The sequence below is a fragment of the Xyrauchen texanus genome, chromosome 9, assembly GCF_025860055.1.
Source record: "Xyrauchen texanus isolate HMW12.3.18 chromosome 9, RBS_HiC_50CHRs, whole genome shotgun sequence".
Lineage (NCBI taxonomy): Eukaryota > Metazoa > Chordata > Actinopteri > Cypriniformes > Catostomidae > Xyrauchen > Xyrauchen texanus.
The window spans coordinates 30,955,410-30,976,451 of NC_068284.1; the positions used below are offsets into that span (position 1 = coordinate 30,955,410).

Sequence of the window (21,042 nt, forward strand, 5' to 3'; positions counted from 1 at the left end):
ATAACTCCGTGTACGTATCAATGAGGGCTTCTCCAGCTCGAATCTCAAGCAGCTCAGAGTAGGGAACATTTTCCTTCACTAAATTCAACACAGATTGTTGGCGTTTTAAATTGTCCATGAGGCCGCTATTTCCAGAGAACAGCTAATAGGCTAATATTAAATGTCATCACTGACGTGCTCTTGTTGTTGTCCGTTTTGGGAGGAAAGCAGCTGAAATAAATAAATGGATATATATGTTAATAATTATGAATAAATGTAATAATAATACAAAAATCTCCCAATCCACATTATTATATAGATGTACGAATGATGTACCTTATTAATGAAGTTAGGCATGAAAACACTACATCAATTATATGAGGGAAATATGAAAAAGGTTTAAAATGTCATACATTTGTGCATACACATCCAAGCATTTTCAAGAAAGCACGTTTTACTGTATACTCACTCGAACAAACGTCCTAATATAAACACTCCTGCTTCTATGGAGACGAGCGGTGCTCTTGATATAGGGATCGTCATCAGTGTAACTGTACACCCAACTCGTGTAATTGTATTTCAAAATAAAGAAAGAAAACGTTTTTTTTTTTTTTTTTTGTAGGCTATTTTAAGCGCGATTCTAGATTTTAAAACTTGCTCATCAAATAGGCTAATATAAGTCCTTCTAAGCTCTCAGCTGACATACAAAAGTGAATGCCTCATAAAAACACAGCCTATCAATATTCTGATATTCTCACGTGTAGGCTATATTGAAACATAACCCAGGAGGCGTCGAACTTTCCCTGTGCACTGCAGCCTCCAAAGCGCGCACAACGGCGGACTGCCCATTCTGACCATGACACGCATTTTAAACGTTGCCTTGTTTAGTTAACTTGCTATTTCATGGTTATGTATTGAAAAGAACAGAGTATTTCATATTTATGCTGCATTTAGAAATCTTGATTTCGCATTGATTTTTTGTTGTTGTTGTTGAGATGGGCATGGCTGTACTCAGTTACCCGGCGAGTTTTCTTCACGCTTGGCTTGCCCTTGCCATCTGTGGCCAGTATACTTTGGCTTTTTCTGTCGCTGGACAACAAGAAGAGACGACCTGTGAGGCGAACGGCAGCGTCTATTATGTGGGCGAATGGTACTTTTTAGACTCGGATCATTGTACCCAGTGTGAATGTACAGCAGAAGGGTCTGCCTGTGCAAGGACCGAGTGCACATCCCTGCCAGCCGCCTGCATCCATGTCAGCCATTACCCGACAGACTGCTGCCCGAGATGCGAGAAGATCGGCTGCGAGTACCGGGGAGAAGTCTACGAACTGGGGCAGCAATTTCAGGTAAAGTTCTTGATGGAGTTGGCAAGAGTCACATACAGCAGAAAGAAATAAATATTTTTTTTCTCCAATGTTTCTTCCCTTCTGCATAATCGAACGTTGGCACTGTTTTGAATGTTTTCCCCAAGTGTGACAGTTGTTTGAATTGTTTCAAAAACTTGTTGTTCCCAAGAGAATGGCAGATATGGCGCCATCACGTGGTTGGTGATCAAATGAATGTCTCTATTGCTTAAAGGTATATTTCACTCAAAAATGAAAATGCTCTCATCATTTACTCACCCATATGCCATTCCAGATGAGTATGACTTACTTTCTTCAGCTTTATAGATCCATACAATGATATGTGTGGGTGAGAAACCGATAAATTGAAGTCTTTTTTTGTTTTTTTTTACTAGCCTGTCTATTCTACTCCCTGCCCAGTAGGTGGCAGTATGCATAAAGAATGCAAATTACCAATGTGATGGATGTTTATATTCATGAAGTAAATAGTCATGTGGTGAATTAATTAATTCCACAATCCTTTCCCTCTATTTCTGTTAATTTATTTTATATTCTTGTGTGTATGCAAGTCTTTTATTTCTGTTTTGAACTATACTGAAGATGTTTTGGAGATATTTTTATGTTTTATCTGAAATTGCGTATGATGTCATTTCTGTTCAATTTATGTTATGTCCTCAGTCTTCTTTGAGCTTACTGCGGAGAGGTAAGCAGTGCTCCTTGAGGATAATGTGTATAAAAAGTTTACAAAAGGTAGATTAAGTGCATATCACGCAATAATATTGCTGTTAAAAGCGCTGGGAATGGTTTCGTGTTTTTTGTATGGATAGATGGTATTCAAAAGTTTATTGTCGAGTACAGCGGTGTGTCTATGTGTATGTGTATGTGTTGGGCAAAAAGTGTTGATTCTGGCCAGTTAATTAATTGGTCTTTAATCCGTGCAGGTGAAATAATCACAGAAGTCCAAAAGCAAAGATTACCAAAGTTGTGCTCTATTTATTTCAGACAGGTATGGTTTATATTTTTGCCATTTGTTCACGTGTTCATTTTGTATTGAATAGTTTATTGCTAATCTTTTATCTGTTCATACAAGCTGCGGGAGGCTTAATGGTTTGTGTAGATGAGCATTTGCTGCCTTTCATTTGGTTTAATTTTACCACAGTATTGTGTCCATATTACATATTTGTTATTTTTATCTCATTATTGGCAGTGTTCCTATGGAAGTCTTGATTATGATTAGGTATGTGCTGAACGACTAATTTCACTGACGTTTAAATGGAAAGTTTCAAGTTGAAACCAACCTTCAGAAAAGAGTTAAAATACTTCATCTACGATGTGCTTGCCTCACATTATTATCATTGTACATTAAATATAGAACATGACACGCATTCACTGAATCAACGTTAGCGAATATTTAACAGGCATATTTATTGAAAGCAATTGAATGAATAGTTCAGGACCAATAGAGCAACCCAGTCTGTTCTAAACTAAATTAACCACATATAAGATACTTAACATATTAACAGCCAGGACCAGGCCCGGCTCCAGAGGGGGGCATGGGTTTGCCTGGCCCACCCAATCATAAACTTGGCCCACCTTGAAAACTACACCTACACCCACCCCTCCATCTGTTCGGCCCACCCGGCAGGTCCTGTGGCCCACCTTACATCTTAGAGCTGGAGCCGGGCCTGGTCAAGACATTGCTGAAAATAATTAACAGGATAGACTAAGCCAAATCTACGAAAGATGTGCTGAAAAGTTGCGTGTATTTCACGATGTGCAGTCGGGCATTAGCCATTGATCTAATATGCCAGCTGTTCGTTAAAGAACATTAACCAATAACAATTACGATATAAAAAAACAAAACAAAAGTAGCCATAGGGTAGGAAAAATAGGCCTGCGATGTAGCCTTCAATAAACCTAAGGTATTCAAAACATGACGTGCACATACATTAAAAGATTGTTTAACCCGTTAATCATTTGGCATCTAGTTGAAAATAATCAGTCATTTTCTAGGCTACTTAAAATGTAAATTTTTTTAATGAGCAAAATTAACACGTCAACATGGTCTGGTGAAAGATGGGACTAGACTCGCCTGAGGCTGCTAAAAGAATGTACAAACATGCACATATGTAAAGAAGACTCAAATGTGAAAACATCCATAAGGACTTTCAAACGTTTGGAAGTCCTATTCACGTACCATTTGAAATATGTAAAATTAATATTACAGTAATTTTAACACAGTCTTGTACATGCAAATGTGTAAAAATGATGATCAGTTTAATGGGGGGAAATATTAACCAACTAATAATTCCAGTGTCGACTAGCAGCATTGGGACAGTTTAGTCAACTAGTTTTGCACATCCCTAATTATTATTACTGCACAGTTCGCTGAACATGTTAATCTTTGTCCAAGGATCAATGTTGTTTGTTCGCCAAGAGGCTCTGCATTTCAGTCAAGGTTTCTTTAAACAGTGACACAAATTGGTTTATCTTCAATGAACTGGACATTTTACCACATAATTAACACCACTATTTTTATTTATTTTTCCCTTTTCTCCATTGTGTTATTCAGTTATTTTTCTGTTTTGACATGTTAAGAGTATTTTACCATTAATAAATTTTTTTGGGTAGACAAATCAGATGCTGATGGAGACATGTCAGATTTAGGCTTTGGGAGAGGGAAGTAGGACAGACTATAATGTCTGCTCAGAATGGGCTGGGGTGTGGGGGAAGAAAGCACATTAATGCACAAACTCAGATTTAAGGTGCAGGTCAGTCATTCTCAGATACACCGAAGAGTTGAACTGGACAAGCTCAGTATGTATGAATGGGGAGATCTAATGGACACTTACATGTGGAAGAGATGCATACTGATAGCCGAGCACATCAAGATATTTTTCCAAGGTTGACAGGTAAAGCTGAAGACATTTTTTGAAATTACTCTCCACAGTAACACTTCCCTCAAATATTCAGAGAAACCAAAAGCAATATTTGACATTTTGAAATTTGACCATCATTTCAGTGAGGTCAGGCACTCATACATGCCCTTAGCCGACTTCTATGGCACTGTGCCTGTAGCAGGAGAAAATCCAGTAGAGTATTGTGTCCATCTAACAAGGCTTTGAATGTAGCAGAGGAGGCTTTAGGGAGGCTTGGACGACAGATGGAGGATCCATGCCAGTAGGCAGCCATGATGTTTGTTAAATACTGCCCAGATCCAACCTTATCAGCCATGATTAAAAGCACCAGATAGGTGTATGGCGAGCAAGATACAGGAGCAGTTCGAAAGGTATCAGACAGAACAGAAAGCGCAATTACAGATTAAATCCAAGCGCAGTGGTGCTGTGAGAAATGCTACAGCTCGTGCCCAGTCGTACATGGAGTGCGAGTTCAAAACGAGTGGTTGTCCTGTAGTATTATCTAACAATGCTAACACTAGTACTTTGCCTTCCCTACAGAATGATGACAATAGCATGAGGACTCATTGACTGTGCTCTCTAAGAATAGTCAAACTGAGATGAAACAGTCCCAATCAGACCAGCCACCTATAAGGGCATGCAAGGTATGCCGTTCTCATGAGCATTCAACCTTAGCACACTGTCGACGTCAATGGCGGTGACTTGCCTGTTTCCAGCCTGGTAACTTCAAGAGGAATTGTGCCAATGTCCATTCCAACTATGAATTGCACAGTCATGTCAAAGTTCACTGACTTTAAATTAGTTGGCCCACACCTTGAGAGGGGATGTGCAAGTAAAGTGGATCAAACCCTCGAAAGTGGAACAAACCCTCGAAAGTATGGATCTTGAGCTCCAGCCGAATTTAAAGGGATTGCAAAGAATATGCAAACTCTTGAAACATTTGACATGTTGTTCTATGCCCCAGTCAGTGTGAATCTGATGCAAGCATCTGTTCAATTCCTGGGCCATATCATAGAGGGAGATGGAGTGTCGGTTGATCCTTCAAAGGTTGAGGCCATAGCAAAGCTGTCAAAAGCTGATCTCATGGAAGAAGATGGGTATACTCCATCTGTACGGAGAATTAAGTCTGTTCTTGGTGTGATTATTACCAGCACTAGTGTTATCACGGTACCAAAATTTCAGTAGATGGTACCGATACCAGTGACATTTCACTGTTTTTGATACCGAAGAAAAAATTTACTAACATGATAACTTGCTATTGAACACATTCCTTTTGCCTATTTAAAGTTAAATTTCAATGAAAATAATAGATTAAAAGATATGCATGTTTCCTGTTTTTAAGCAGGGCCCTACTGAAATCTGTTTTTTTATTTATTATTATTATTATTATTATTACCTTTCCAGCATTCCATGTTTTAAAGTTTAATTTCATGTAATTATCAAAATGGTGTCTAATCAAAAAATGTTCCTTAAACTTTTCAAAACTTTTAACAAGTAAAAAATAGAACAATTACTTATGAACATACCATTTAATTTTTTAACAAACTTTTATTCAGTACATAAGCACTCTTGTAATTTATTGCTTATTTTTTATTATTATTACAATCAATGTTCATTATTTATTATTATTATAATAATTCTTGCAATTATTTCTACAGTGAGGATTACATTTTTATACAGTTATTATAATATATTTATGTTGCAATTTCTTTAGTTTTAGAATTAATCATGATTTTATTTTGACCTGTATTTTTGACAGAAGTTTAACTTCTCCGGATAAACAGTTCACTACATGGCCCAGGGTGATCTTTTAACCGCTAATGCTGTGATTTAATTATATATAAAAAAATTATAATAAATAATGCTTCAGAGTGGATTAGCGCTCTGCTTTGTCATCTATCATACAACGCAAACGATTCTCATAGTCTGTGGAGTTTCCAGTGTATGAGTGGTCTGCTTCACACATTCATTTAAAGCTCATGCAGCTCATACAGAATTAGATTGCAGAATTCTGTGGATTAATAATCACACTAGGACATATCCCGATTTTAATTTGATTAGTTGTGCATTTCAGTGTAAAAGGAGTAACCAAGGACACACTCAAATAAGCAGGTGAGCATTTGAAGGCAGTTTCAGTAAGACAGTGAGTGGGTACCAAATTAAGTCAGTGCTCGGTACTACCGGTACTGTAGAATAACTGCTAGATAGAGACACCGGTGTTAGACATAATTTAGCTCAGATACAAGCACCCTTACCACTTTCTCTCTCTCTCCATACGGGCGCTCGACCACACCCCCACTTCCACTTCCACATGCACCAAAATCTGATCCTGGATATCAGCTTCCTGCCTGTAGAATCACCTCAAGAGGGCGAGATCTTACTGTCTACTGCTGAGTATATGGAGAGTCAGTCTTGTGTGACTGAGCTGTCTGATTCATTGGAAGAAGAGAGTTCTGATGATAGAACAGAGGCATAGCTGCTTGAAGGCTCTGGAGAAACAGTCAGGAGTAATAGGGTGATGGTGTTCTGGAGTTTGACCCTTCTATTCACCAAGAAAGAAATGTTGGCAACCCAAATCCAAGTGAAAATAATAGTAAAAGAGAGAGAGAAGAAGAAGAGGGCTCGTCCGCCCTCGGGATCTCCGCCAAGTGGTCCTCCGCCAGCCGAACAGCTTCCTCCAGCGATGCCGGGCGATGGCACTGGACCCACCCCGCCGTCTTCCGAGGCAGCCGTTGAACGAACTGTTCCAGTACCACCTGGTCGATTACTCCCTCGACGTCGCGGTCCCCCGCGAGCAGCCACCTCCGACAGGCGTCCCGGAGCCGTTGAGCGAACACGAACGGGCGATCGGACGTTCCTAGTTTTATGCCCCGGAAGAGCTGGCGATTCTCTTCCGGGCTCCGACCGACCCGCTGCAGAATAGACCTCTTCAGATCGGTGTAGGCCAGGAGGTTCGTCACCGGCAACTGCTGTGCCGCAAGTTGAGCTTCCCCGGACAGGAGGGGAATCAGGCGGGCTGCCCACTGTTCGCGGGGCCAGCCCCAGATTTCTGCTGAACGCTCGAACAAATCGAGGAAGGCCTCAGGATCATCTGCTGCCCCCATCTTCAGTAGCATATGGGGGGCAGCGTAGCGCGGGTGTCCGGGGTCACGGTTGTGGCTGACGCGTCCTCCTGGCTGAGGAGGCTCCAGATGGTGAGCCGGTCCTCTGCCTGAGCCCGCATGATTTCGAAAAACCGGCGATCTTGGTCCTGCCGGAGCTCAAGCAGGGATTGCTGGTGGCCTTGATGCAGCGTTGCAAGGGACTGGAGGACTTCTGCCAGCTGGGAGGACTCTATGGGGCGACCACTTTCCATGCCTCCTTTAAATTCCCGGGTTTCGGCACCAGTGTAATACTATTCAATGGAAAGGAGGACAGGAAGCAGGTCTTCACCACGAGGTAAGCTTTTTAATGCTGTCGTAGTTTATACAATTTATAATAACACACAATATGACACAAGCGCACTGGGTTAGCTTGTCGTCTCTCTCCCCTGGAGGCCCTCTCGCTGCCTTTTTATGCCGCTCTCCCCGTGCTCACTGAAATTAGAGACAGGTGTTAGACATAATTTAGCTCAGGTGTAAGCGCCCTTACAGCTTTTCTCTCCCGGACGGGCACTTGACCACGCCCCCGCTGCCACAGTGATATAAACACAGAAGACCAAAAGCAAAGATTACCAATGATGTGCTTTGTTTATTTTTTACAGGCATAATGAATAAACCCTCCAGTTTAGCAGCAATAGCAGTTGTTCTGTCTCATTTAACAATACAACACAATGGAGATCAGAACAGCAGTCAAAGTCAGGACTGATTACGCCAAGACATTAATTTGATCACCAACCACATGATGGCGCTAAATACTTCACAATATCTTGGGACCAACACCAACATTTTGAAACAATGTCACCTCAAGGGGAAAACATTAAAATTGCAGCAATGTTTGGATATGCAGATGGAAAGAAATTTCATTTTTGGGTGAACTATCCCTAAAAAGGTATCACTAATGTGAGCTCTTGAGCTGAAACAAGGTTAACCTTCAACAAGGTTTACCAAAAACCTTTACCAAAACCTTAACAAGGTTGTCTTCAAAGCAGGAATTGAATGACAATTGCCATTGATCCAAACATACCCTTACAAATACTTAACTATGGTAACCACAGTTTCCTCCAAAATAACATACAGTAGTTAATACAGTTTCTGTAATATAAAACTGATAAAATAGTTGATATCCACTGTATTAACCACAATAAATAAAATGTCAGAAAAGTTCTTAAACTGTTTGTATTCTCTGTTGCAACTATGGTATTTTGGCAGAAACTATACGCCATGGTAATTTTGTGGTATTGTGGTGTAGTTCCTGATCTGGAAAAAGCATTTGGAAATCAAAGCATCAGAATATGTATTTTTTTTAGGTTGGATGTACTTTTTGGCGAACAAAAGCAGGCAATTTCTTCTGAAACAATTTTTTTTTAATTTGAGGCAATTCTTTCCAAACATTTTCTTGGACTTATTCATTGTCTTAGTAAAATGGAAATACAGGGATAAGGTTTCCTTTGTTCTGAGGCAAGGTAAAGAACAAATTTGATGTAGACTGGAATCACAAAGGGCAATTTAATTCTCTGTATGAGGAAGTGAAGAATAAATCATCTCTTGTGGCACAGGTCTGGAAGAAGCAGGGCTTATATGTGCTTCATTATCTTCCTGATTTGGTTATTATGGCTAATGGGTAATCCCTGAAGGGAAAATTGAAGCTATCTGACAGACTCCGAGGAATACACTTTGCCTGAGTTGACAATTTCTTTCAGTCCATTTAACCCAGCCCCCAGTACTGAGCCACAGGTGGTTATACTGTTACTTAAACAGCAGGTTGGGATTGGAGTTAAATCACACTCTTCACATTTTAGGATATTAAGACATGATGTTGGATTTGCACAACACAAACATGTGCATGATGCATGATGTGCCTTAGCCCTGTTGGTTTAGCTGTTTAAAAAGCCTCCCAAAATGACAGAATAATACATGCTCTGTGGTGGAATTGCATCAGTTGTGAACCTATTTTCAAACTGTTGTTTTGTCTTTGAATTACAGCCATCTGAGTGTGAGCAATGCACCTGTGACAGCGATGGGATCGCCCGTTGTCTGGTAGCAGACTGTGCTCCCCCACCATGTGTTAATCCAGTATATCAGAAAGGCAAATGCTGTCCTGAGTGCAAGGATGGTAAGTGTTTATAACATCTGAAAAGAAAACCATGCCAAAAAGTTCAGAATGTGCATGCAAATCAATACACCCATCAGGGTTGTAATTGCCCAATCCTCAGTCTAATGCAATATGATATTCTCATACCGTCCACGCATACATACTGGATACAATAGTTTTTGGTCATTGGAAATGACCCTGTATGTATTACATAATTGTATTACTGTAATATCTTTACATAATTTGCAGTGTTCAAATAAACAATGAGAGATTCAGATGTTGGGCTATATGTTCATAGAGGCACTCTACAGATTCCACACCTGAAATACAGTAGATAACAGTCTTAAAGAGTTTAACCTATGCTGTATTGTCCTTTCTGTACACTGAAATATATGAAGGTAATTAAAAGTATTTACTGGGTGCAAAGAAAAGGCAGGCATATATAGGCAGCTAAAACAACACAACATAAATCACAGCATATACTATGTGAAAAAAAAAAAAAAATCCAGTTCCTCAAATTATGTTGCATTTTAGTTGCCTCAATGCTGGAACAGTTTGTTTTGTAATGTATCATTGAGAGTGTCATAGTTTGTTAAGAACTTTTGTGCTATTTGGTAAAAACTTGTCTTAAACTTCATACACTCTAAAGAAACAGTGTGTCGTTATTAACACATGGCTTTCTTCTTAGAGGTTCTTGTTTTCTTAACCCATAACCCTATTAAACTTCAGCATGTAACTCGTCCTGCGCTGTTTGGGTAACATACAGTACATGAAAGATACCTTAAATCGTGCTGCCTGTTGGAGGTGTGCTATTACTTTTTTAAGTGATCTGACTTACAATTTTAACCTGGCAGACGATAAAATAGAAAAATAAAAAAATCCCCAAAACTTACATTAATGGATGGAGCCCATCCATATCTTGGGACCAGAAAATCATAAAGACTTCATGTTACACTCTGTTGATTTGGGCTAGTAAGCTACCAACTAGCAACTGTATAGCAATGCACTACAAGCCACTTACAACACCTTAGCAACTGCAAAGTAATACACTGGTAATCCTCAAAACTGTAGTATTGTGACATGCTAGAGTTTTCTTTTAGAAAATGTAAAAATAACATTGCCCTTTAACTACAGACCTTGAGCCTTATTAATCATCTCGTTCTTTGTTGCCCCAGGGCCCAACTGCTATGTGGATGCCTCTAGGACCCAGGTGATCCCTGGAGGTGAGCCAGTATGGGTTGACTCTTGTACCAAATGTCGATGTCATGATGGGCAGGATGCAGGTTACTGGGAGGGCAACCGCCTGGCAACGTGTTCCCATGTCCGAAACTGCCAGCCTGATGAGGGGCTAAACTGAGGAAAGAGGTCATAACATATGGACATCTGTCATCCTGATTTATACAACATTGCACAAACAGTCTCAGCAGACATCTAAACCTCATTAACTGAAGAAGAATATATAGCCTACAAACTTAGGAATTTATACGTTGAACATTTACTATAAACAAACAAGAAACCAGTTTAAACTCCATTGTGAGTCTATCATTAAGCTTATGTTATAACCAATTAACATTCCAGTTGTTATTGTAAAATAAGTCAGTATAATATTGTTTTGACTTAGAAAGGGATATTCCCTAATGAAATGTACCATAGAGCTTAGTTTTGAGACACATTTTTGGCATGGGTAGCAATAGCACATTGAGTATATTACATTGTTTATATGCCTTTTTGAAGCTACAGAAAAGTTGTTTAAAAAAAAAAGACATTGGCATTGTGTTGTGCATCTTTGCTATGCCTTACAACTGTAGATGTTAGGTTTATCCGCTAATCTTTATTATTTTGTTCTAACCTATCATTAATGAATCATTTATTAATAAACAAGGTCCATTTTTGCTTTATTTCTGTTCTGACAGTTATTTTGACTGGTGTGGTAATGTTATGTATTTTGTTCCCCATCTAAGGACTATTTTCGCAGCAGTTCCACAAAATGTACACAAATATAAATAAACCACAAGTGATCCATGTGTCTTGTCGTATTATTGGGTATATAAAGCTAGAGGATGTTTGTGTTGTTATTTCTACTAGTTTATTGCAACATCTGTCAGATAAAGCATACTATTGTGGAATATATTATTGGGTTTCATCCACATAGCTGACAGTTTAGAGATATGACTTTCCCATAACCAATAAACCGCCACATCCCTGAGAAGTGATTTGGACTTGTGCCGGTAAAAGCTGGGTGTTAAAATAATCAAGTGAAAATATGAGATTTATTACTTTGTTCTGATCCATTATGACTTCTGTTCCACAAACACATAACAGCCCTTGGCAGGAGGTCAACTATTCTTCCTAAACATGATAAAGGGCTTATAGGACCATATGACGAATGGTTTGAATTGGGGTTCATGTAGCTTAGTTGATGCAATACACTAGTAACGCCAAGCTTATGGCTTCAAATCCCACATAACATACATGCATTTGTATAAAAGTATCTGACAAATGCATTAATGCAAATAAATAACTGCTAATTCCAGTCCCCAATGGCCAGGCAGAGAAAAATACATAGATTGGATCATAGACCTATAAACTACATATTTTGCTCTTTGCAAGACCATTGCATTTGGAATTACATGCACACATAGCATAGATGACATTTTATATTCATTCCACCAGAGAATGAAAATAAACAGGAGCCCAGTATCGGAAAGAGTTTCTTGTAGCTTCAGATTTATTGATTGTATACAAAAAAGTATGATTGATACGAGATACTGCATTCTATATAAGATATAGTATTTATGACATTCAATGTACAAAAAACCTTGATAGACACTGTAAGTCTTTAAAAATTTGCCACAGGCTTGAAGACCTGTGGCCGTCTGGACTATCTAATTTCTTATGCAAGTCATTGTAAAGTGTAGAATATTTGCCCACCTCTGCCCCACTCTCAGATAAACGACTAACAAGCACAGATTGAGTGCTTTCCGGTGCATGATTAAGGGGGGAAAGGGTGGGAAGGTGGAGGGGAAGTGGCACAGATTTTAAAAGGCCGTTTTGAGGAAAGAGGGAGAGGTTCACACACAAGTCTGAGTGCATGAGTTCTCAGAATGGGAGGGTTTGCTGATCCAAGGATGTGATTAAAGAACACCATCAAAATACAAATGTGCATTCGTTATAACATCAGTGTGATTTAGCAAACCATTAAGCAAGATTTGCTTGAGTGAACAGTAAATATAGCATCCATACCTTAAGGACTGTGTTTGTGCTTTGCAACGTTGGCAATGAGAGTTGTGCGAGCTTCACTTGATTGCACCGTTAGCACAATGTAATTAGAATTAAAAGCAGCTAATGTGTATGGAACAATCAGATGATTGAAATGAATACACTTTCATAAACTACAATGAAACTGCCAACACCATCTAATCCCATGAGTAAATACTGAAGTACTATGCTATTCTATACCTACACTGTAGTCTAAGCAGCTTGCTTACCATTGGGGGCATTTATATTAAAGGAATGTTGTGGTTTAAATTTTTTTTTGTTGGTTTAATTAACAGGGTTTGTGGCATAATGGCAGCCGACCATCATGTGTGTGTTTGTGTTTGTGTTTGTTTTTCATTAAAATATTATTTATATCGTCAAGCCGGTTCTCTCCTCCTCCTTTAGAGACATTAAAAATACAAACAGTATAGCCACAAGATATAAACATTATACATGTTATCATGATTTCACTATGATGAAATCATTGATTTACTGTTACAGCATTTTACCAGATTACAGGGTTTACCAATGTTACATCATCATGACAACAAAGGTGTAATATTGCATATAACTTTACAAAGACACTATTAGTAAGTGATTGTATCACACTAAAACAATGTTAGCATAACATGGATTAATGTCTTGTGTATATATACTTTTGAAACAGTACAGATTGTATTTTAACGTTTATGTTCACTTCCATTGTTATATGTCTTACTGTAATTATTTAAAAAAATATATATATATTTTTTAAATGAGCCCAAATTTTTTTTCACAATATTCAACATTATGACACAAATGTAGTCAATTGAGCTTAACTTGTATTGAACCCAGAACATTCCTTTAAATAAATTCATCATTGTTCTTACTAGTAAGTACCAAATATAAATCATTCTCACCATTCAAACGCATGGTCTCATGAGAATACTTTAAAAAGAAAGATATAAAAACAAAAAGAGCTGGGAAAAATGACTAAACATTATATTACATGCTGTGTGAGGCCTGACCTGTTGCATGCAACAGTGTGTGAGGCCACCAAACCGAAATAAAAATAAAAATGTTTGAATTATTTCAACTGACCATAAACCATTTTGCAAAATTAATGGAAACGTCAAACTGACTTAATAATAATAATAATATCTCACAGACTGAAACAGATTCCTTTTCATTTGCAAAGACATTCAGGGATGAGAAAAATTTCTTTTTAATTCAGAGATAGGCTTGAAATCTCATTCACAAGTTGAAGGTTCAAGATTCACACTGCATTAGCAACACTGCTGTCAGCATTTTAAATGCAGGCCACAGCTAAAGGGATTATTTCTGACTATTATCAATGAATATCTCTGAATATACTTACAGTATTGTGCACAGAGTGGACTTTTCTCAATAAAGGGCTTCCATCATTCAAAACATAAATTAGAATATGCTTCATCTTTAAGGCTATTAATCGAGAAAATAATTTATGAGAGGAAAATTGTGACAGGTATGATTTAGCAGTCAAGCAGGGTGCTATTTTGCCTGATGGTGAATATGTATACAGTAGTGATGGCAGCAGTGATGTACTTATAACTGACAGGTAGCTGTACCAATGAGACGTGATGAAGTAGATGTCTTGAATAAAGGCAATGCAAGCCACACAAGTGTTTTCAGTTTGGGCCAGCAGTTAAGAAAATGCAACAAGCATACAAATGCACACACTGAAATAAAATGGATTGGTGAGGCTAAAAAGCAGAAAGAAAAATGTTGAGGAAAATTTGTACTTTAAAAAAAAAAGTCTTTTTTTAAAGGACAGAAAGAGCAGCTGGGCTCTCATTTAATGACTTCTGTGCTGAGCCGAAATAATCATTAGTAACCCAAAAGAGCTGTCTACACTCAGAGCAGGAAAACTGATACGTGAGAAAGAATTGCTTGAACTCCCCTCACATGTTTACCCTTCATAAAACATCTGAAGGCATTAACTTGGTGTTTTCAGGCAGTAAAATTAAAGAAGGAAGAGGAACTGTAAGGTAATGGTAACGCTAAAATAAAAACAATTTTAGAAGAATTGCAAAGTATCACTAAAGGTGTGGTCACAGTAGACCTTATGCACCATTCACTTTCTTTCAAATGCATTCCAACATGGGACATTTGAACCTCAAGACAAGCAAAGATGTTTCGTCTTTCACTTTGTACTTAAAAGCTGCATGGTTTAAGTGAAGTAGATAGATAATATATATTAGCTAGTGGAATAGTAGGAACATTTGTGGGAAGATAAAATATTTTTGAATTTATGTATTTCTATAAATGTGTGTGCATATATATATATATACATACACGTACATACATACATACATACATACATACATACACTCACTGAGCACTTTATAAGGAACACCAGTATCCCTACGGTTTAAGTCGGAATTTTACCTACACTTAGGTTGAAGTGATTAAATGTCATTTTTTAACCACTCCACAGATTTAATATTAGCAAAATATAGTTTTGGTAAGTAATTTAGGACATCTACTTTGTGCATGAGTACAAATGTTTCCAACAAATGTTTACAGGCAGATTGTTTCACATTTAAGTGACAATATCACAATTCCAGTGGGTCAGACGTTTACATACACTACAGCATCTAGGAAAATTCCATAAAATGATGTCAAGCCTTTAGACAAGGTGGAGGTGTACCTGTGGATGTATTATAAGGCCTACCTTCAGTCTCAGTGCCTCTTTGCTTAACATCATGGGAAAATAATAAGAAACCAACCAAAACCTCAGAAAAATAATCGTGGTCTACCACAAGTCTGGTTCATCTTTGGGAGAAATTTCCAAATGCCTGAAGGTACCACATTCATCTGTAAAAAACAATAGTACGCAAGTATAAACACCACGCAGCCATCATACCACTTCGGAAGGAGGCGCATTCTGTCTCCTAGAGATGAACGTAGTTTGGTGCGAAAAGTGCAAATCAATCCCAGAACAACAGCAAAGGACCTTGTGAAGATGCTGGAGGAAACAGGTAGACATGTATCTATATCCACAATAAAACGAGTCCTATATCGACATAACCTGAAATGCTGCTTAGCAAGGAAGAAGCCACTGCTCCAAAATCACTATAAAAAAACAGACTACAGTTTGCAAGTGCACATGGGTACATAAGACTTTTTGGAGAAATGTCCTCTGGTCTAAAGAAACAAAAATTAAACTGTTTGGACATAATGACCATTGTTATGTTTATGGTGAGGTTTGCAAGCCAAAGAACACCATCCCAACTGTGAAGTGTGTGGGTGGCAGCATCATATTGTGGGGGTGGTTTGCTGAAGGAGGGACTGGTGCACGTCACAAAATAGATGGCATCATGATGAAGGGAATTAAGTGGATATATTGAAACAACATCTCACAAAATCAGGCAGGAAGTTAAAGCTCGGTCGCAAATGGGTCTTCCAAATGGACAATGACCCCAAGCATACCTCCAAATTTGTGACAAAATGGCTTAAGGACAACAAAGTCAAGGTATTGGAGTGGCCATCACTAAGCCCTGACCTCAATTAGATTGGCAGAATTCAAAAAGCATGTGTGAGCAATGAGGCTAACAAACCTGAATAAGCTACACCAGTTCTGTCTGGAGGAATGGGAAAAAATTCCAGCAACTTGAGATAAGCTTGTGCAAGGCTACCAAAAAATTTGACCCAAGTTAAACAATATAAAGGCAATGCTACCAAATACTAACAAAGTGTTTATAAAGTTCTGACCCACTGGGAATGTGATGAAATAAATAAAAGCTGAAATAAATAATTATATCGATTATAATTCTATGATTAAATGTCAGGAATTGTGAAAAACCGAGTTTAAATGTATTTGTCTAATGTGTATTTAAACTTCTTAGTTCAACTCTATTTTTTCATGAGATGATCTAATAATCCAATCATGTGGCAACAGTTCAAAGCATAAATTCATGCAGATACGTGTCAGGATCATGTTAATGATCACATCAAACACCAAAAAATTTAGCTCAGTGATTTCAACCATGCATGTCAGTGCCAGATGGGCTGGTTTGAGTATTTCTGTTATGGCTGATCTCCTGGGATTTTCACGAATAAAGGTCTCTAGTCTAGAGCTTACTCAGAATGGTGCAAAAACAAAAAACATCCAGTGAGTGGCAGTTCTGTAGATGGAAATGCCTTGTTGATGAGAGAGGTCAACAGAGAATGGCTAGACTGGTTCAAGCTGACAGAAAGGCTACGGCAACTCTGAAAACCACTCTGTATAATTGTATTGAGCATAGTAGCATCTCAGAATGCACATATCAAACCTTGAGGCGGATGGGCTACAACAGCAGAAGACCACATCGGGCATCTTCTTTAGGACTATAGTGTTCCAAATAAAGTGCTAAGTGAGTGTATATTTAGTATATTGAATTTATTATTATTTGTGATTCATTATTTATAAAAATCAGAAGCCCTAAAGTACATCAAAATATCTTGTTGCATGGTTTGAAGTATTTTTTGCATGCTCAAAGCCTAGTGTAACCACATCTAAAGGAAAGCATCAACACATTTCAGATTGTTTAGAAAAAGGTGAATATTTTTGGATATTGGAGACCAATCACTCATTAATACGAGCATCATTTAATTATCAACTCTGTAGTTTATCATCAAAAACCAAAGAGCATGAGACCATTACACTGAACAACATGGGCATTATTTGACCAACAACCGCATCCTTCATATTTTTAAAAAGCCTTGAGATATGACAGAACTAAATATGTGTCTTTGAGGCAAACGCAAGTAAACAATAAAGAAATGGTAGCTTGTAGTCTTTTGTTGAGCAGGTGGTGATAGATACAGATGTTTGATAATCAGTACCTTTATCTTCTCTATTTCCCAGGGAAAGTTCTTGCCATATTTCCAGACATCTAGAACAGCCAGATGATCCAGTGAAGATGACCAACCACAGCAATCCATTCATACTAAGTTGACTGACACAGTCATGTGCTTGTTGGACTTTATTCAGATCCAGTCTAATCATATCACACAATTGTCAGCATTGAAGTATTTATACTTAGAAATGCATGTTTTCTCTTCCTCGACAAAATCTATCTTAGATCAAAGTCCCAAGATTATCCAAGGAGCCTTTAAGCGCCAATTTATCAATCTCAGATCCATCATTTCAGAAATGAAAGAAGAGATTTTAACTCTGCAGTACACAAAGACACATTCACTTTAGAAATGTACAGTATGTTCTGATTTACATCAAGTGACCTGTTCTCTGCTGAGAAATTTTCAAATGTCACTCACCAAAATCAGATTTGAACAAGTCTTGCTTTAGAGCTTGTTTTGATCCTCTAGGTCTGAACAGAAGATCCACTGGAGTATAATCATGATGTTCCTTTTAATCCAGATACTATGTGCACATCTCCATCTGGATCTGAATTTACATCAATGGATCCACACCGAGCTTCCAAGGCCCAATGTATTCCTGAGAACTAACCTGTTCAACACATCACTGCTGTAATCATACAGTAGGAAGGTGACCCAGAGTTTGTGTATGTGTGCTGAACTGTAGGGAGGATATGGTATCCCTTGGTACAGTAGTTCTCTATCCCTTAATGGGTCTGGGAGGAGGCTTGCCAATCTCTACGGAAATGTTGGTATAGAGTGGGTACTTCTTCACAGAAACCACTTTGTACATCAGCGAGCTAATTCCATCTTTCCTCATTGTGTTCTTGGTATTCTGAATCTTACTGAACCTGAAAGAGGAAGAAAAACATGCTTTAGCTGTGTAATTGTTCTGTAATACAGATGTAATAAAGAACAATTAGATGTTTATAAACTGGGCTCCAGAAATGCAAGACAGTAATGTGTTTATGGTGTCTTTGGTTTGTTGACCTAGCTTTAATAAAAATAAAATTAACATAATGCAAAAAATATTTTGTAATTGGTCTTTCACAGACTCCCTGTAGCTCAAATGTTGGAGCATAGCATTAGCAACGCTAAGGACATAGGTTTGCTTCCCAGGGAACATACACATACTGATGAAATGCACACTTTGAATGGACTGTACCTCACTTTGGATAAAATCATTGGCCAAATAAAAAAATGTAAATGTCATAATATGGAATACTTACACATGGTTGTACCACTGTCAACCAGCAGGTGGAGAAATATCATTTATAAAGGTGCTCAGACACAAAGAGAAATACATTATTCACAAAATTTCTTGTCTAGCACATAGGAAATTAATTATATGGCATTAATTTGACATTAAAACACTCATGATATAACAAGAGAGTTTTATAACATACTTCAGTTAGGACAACACATTATATTGATGGCTATAAGAGTGGAATAGATTTGGTCTTGGTGGACTAGATCTGCTTTACGCATGCTCAAGATAATGCCCACGTACAGCAGATATAGGCAGGTGATGCTGGGGAGGTGGAGGGAGAATGCTACATGAAACAGTGCTGGTGTAGCCGGTATCGTGAGGTGAGAACCAGTTTTATGTACTTTGACAAGAGGGAAAAAAAACTTCTGATTGGGTGTGAAGTGAGAGAAGTGCCTGGTCGACCTATCGGCCTGCACCATATAATTTCCTAACTGAACTTAATTATCATACAGTATATGCTATAATATGGATTTAAAATGGAAGAGGCTTTATGCTCTGGGCTCTACATATAAGTTAAGGAAAAAAGATATGAGAGTTAGCATGATGCTTGATGGGGGAAAGGGAGGGTGAGAGAGAGGGAGAAAGAACAAAACAGACTCTTTCTCAAAAGCTGGAAAGTACAGTAGGGAAATATTCAAAAGCTCTGCTTCCCCAGCAGTGTTTTATATTACACTTTGCAATGATATACATTTCAACATTTTGGCCTTAACTGAAGAAGAACTAAACTAATAAAAAGCACACTTTCTCTGTAAAATGCCACAAAAGTAGGAACACAAGTTAAACTTGTCACTAAAAGGATAGCTTGATTTATGTGTTGTTATCAACTTCCATATCAGAGTAGAAACCACAAAGGCTATTAGAGAGACTGCAGATAATGATTTATATACACCAGTTGAATAAAATTAGAGTATGTGAGAAGACTCACACTGAACTAGACTAAATATTATTGCAGATCGGTGTGAGGCAGCGCTAACTAATCTGCAGAAGGTTGATGAATAGAAGGCTGGTTTTCTCTGGCAAGCCTAATGTCTCATTATAGAGGCTGATGCTCTTCTGCAACGTGACCAAACAAAGATGGCTGAAGCAGTAACAAAGCTGTGGAGAGGGCAAACATTAATCAGCTGTAATAACTCATCTTTGAAATTAACACTTACCCTGGGAGAACGCACTTACTTTCCACCTCCCTATCTCTAAGCAGTATATCTTCAGAACAAATAACCTAAATTTGGGATGGGAAAAAAAAAACTAAAAGCCAGCAGCTTGAAGTAACCACAACCTAAATGGCACAGAAAGTAAAATATCTACTCAAAGTATAGTATATATATATATATATATATATATATATATATATATATATATATATATATATAAATTGTTCAGTTGAAATAAGTGGGCTGAGACAAGATGTTTGATGAATTTCTTTAAAGCTTAAGTGTGTAATTTTCAGATTTAGCTTTAAAAGTAGTGTTGCTATAGAATTTAGTTTTATATTAATTCTGGTTGGTTGTTTATACTTAGAGCATGTCATAGTGATGTACTGTAACTTACAGAATCTGCCATTTATACTATGTAATTCTAAAAACAAAAGTCATGTCCAAACCACATCCACAATTAGTTTTAACCAATTATCAACCCTCTTTGACCAGCCAAGTTATCCTAGGTAACGAATTGCACAGGAGAAATATCACCAAACGAACACATTGGCAGAACAAAAACATTACTGCATTTCGTCATATTTTGTTACAGTAGATGAACTACTGTAAAGAAGCCTATTCACACAGTAGGTATAAATTAGTCTGGAGACTGACAGGGAATATAGATAATTTGATAATTTTAGTATTTGATAATTTTAGTATTTGATGAGCAATTTCCAGTAACTGTTACCTTGGATGTGCTAGAAATGAAGCATTAATCTGTTCTGCGCTTCTGTAATAGAACATTTGCCTGAACAGTCCTTACTGCACCAATATTCTATGGGTTGACATGAAATACATTTAGAAAGTTGACTTGCGGTGTGACATAGACTCTACTATTTTAAAAAGTATTATGCTTCAGAGATACACAGATAATTGGACTGTTATTTATTTATTTTTTGACTGATATTCACACTTTTAGAATCAGTTATTGTTTTATGATTTCGGGTCTACCGATAAATGCCATTTGT

The 21,042-nt window shown here is 37.8% G+C and overlaps 2 protein-coding genes across 3 annotated transcripts in view; one reads left to right on the forward strand and one right to left on the reverse strand.

Annotated features, from left to right (window-relative positions):
* The first annotated feature begins 795 nt into the window (after positions 1-795).
* LOC127648732 (von Willebrand factor C domain-containing protein 2-like) lies at positions 796-11,490 on the forward strand. Its single transcript, XM_052133460.1, has 3 exons — positions 796-1,325; positions 9,364-9,493; positions 10,648-11,490. Exons 1-3 carry the CDS (start codon positions 975-977, stop codon positions 10,827-10,829), a joined length of 663 nt encoding a protein of 220 aa, XP_051989420.1. The 5' UTR covers positions 796-974; the 3' UTR covers positions 10,830-11,490.
* Positions 11,491-17,213: 5,723 nt separating this feature from the next.
* Positions 17,214-21,042, reverse strand: part of LOC127648729 (beta-1,4-galactosyltransferase 2-like) — a 198,933-nt gene continuing 195,104 nt past the window's right edge. For both annotated transcript variants that reach the window (XM_052133457.1, XM_052133458.1), the window contains one exon: positions 17,214-18,459. In XM_052133457.1, the coding sequence (XP_051989417.1) occupies positions 18,309-18,459 (151 nt within the window). In that variant the 3' untranslated portion in view covers positions 17,214-18,308. The remainder of the gene's footprint in view (positions 18,460-21,042) is intronic.

Excerpts from the sequence above, each read along its gene's own strand:
- LOC127648732 (XM_052133460.1), top strand. The coding sequence starts at position 975 with ATGGGCATGGCTGTACTCAGTTACCCGGCGAGTTTTCTTCACGCTTGG. Across the intron at positions 1,326-9,363 it reads AACTGGGGCAGCAATTTCAG|CCATCTGAGTGTGAGCAATG; the intron begins GTAAAGTTCTTG and ends TTTGAATTACAG. Across the intron at positions 9,494-10,647 it reads CTGTCCTGAGTGCAAGGATG|GGCCCAACTGCTATGTGGAT; the intron begins GTAAGTGTTTAT and ends TTGTTGCCCCAG.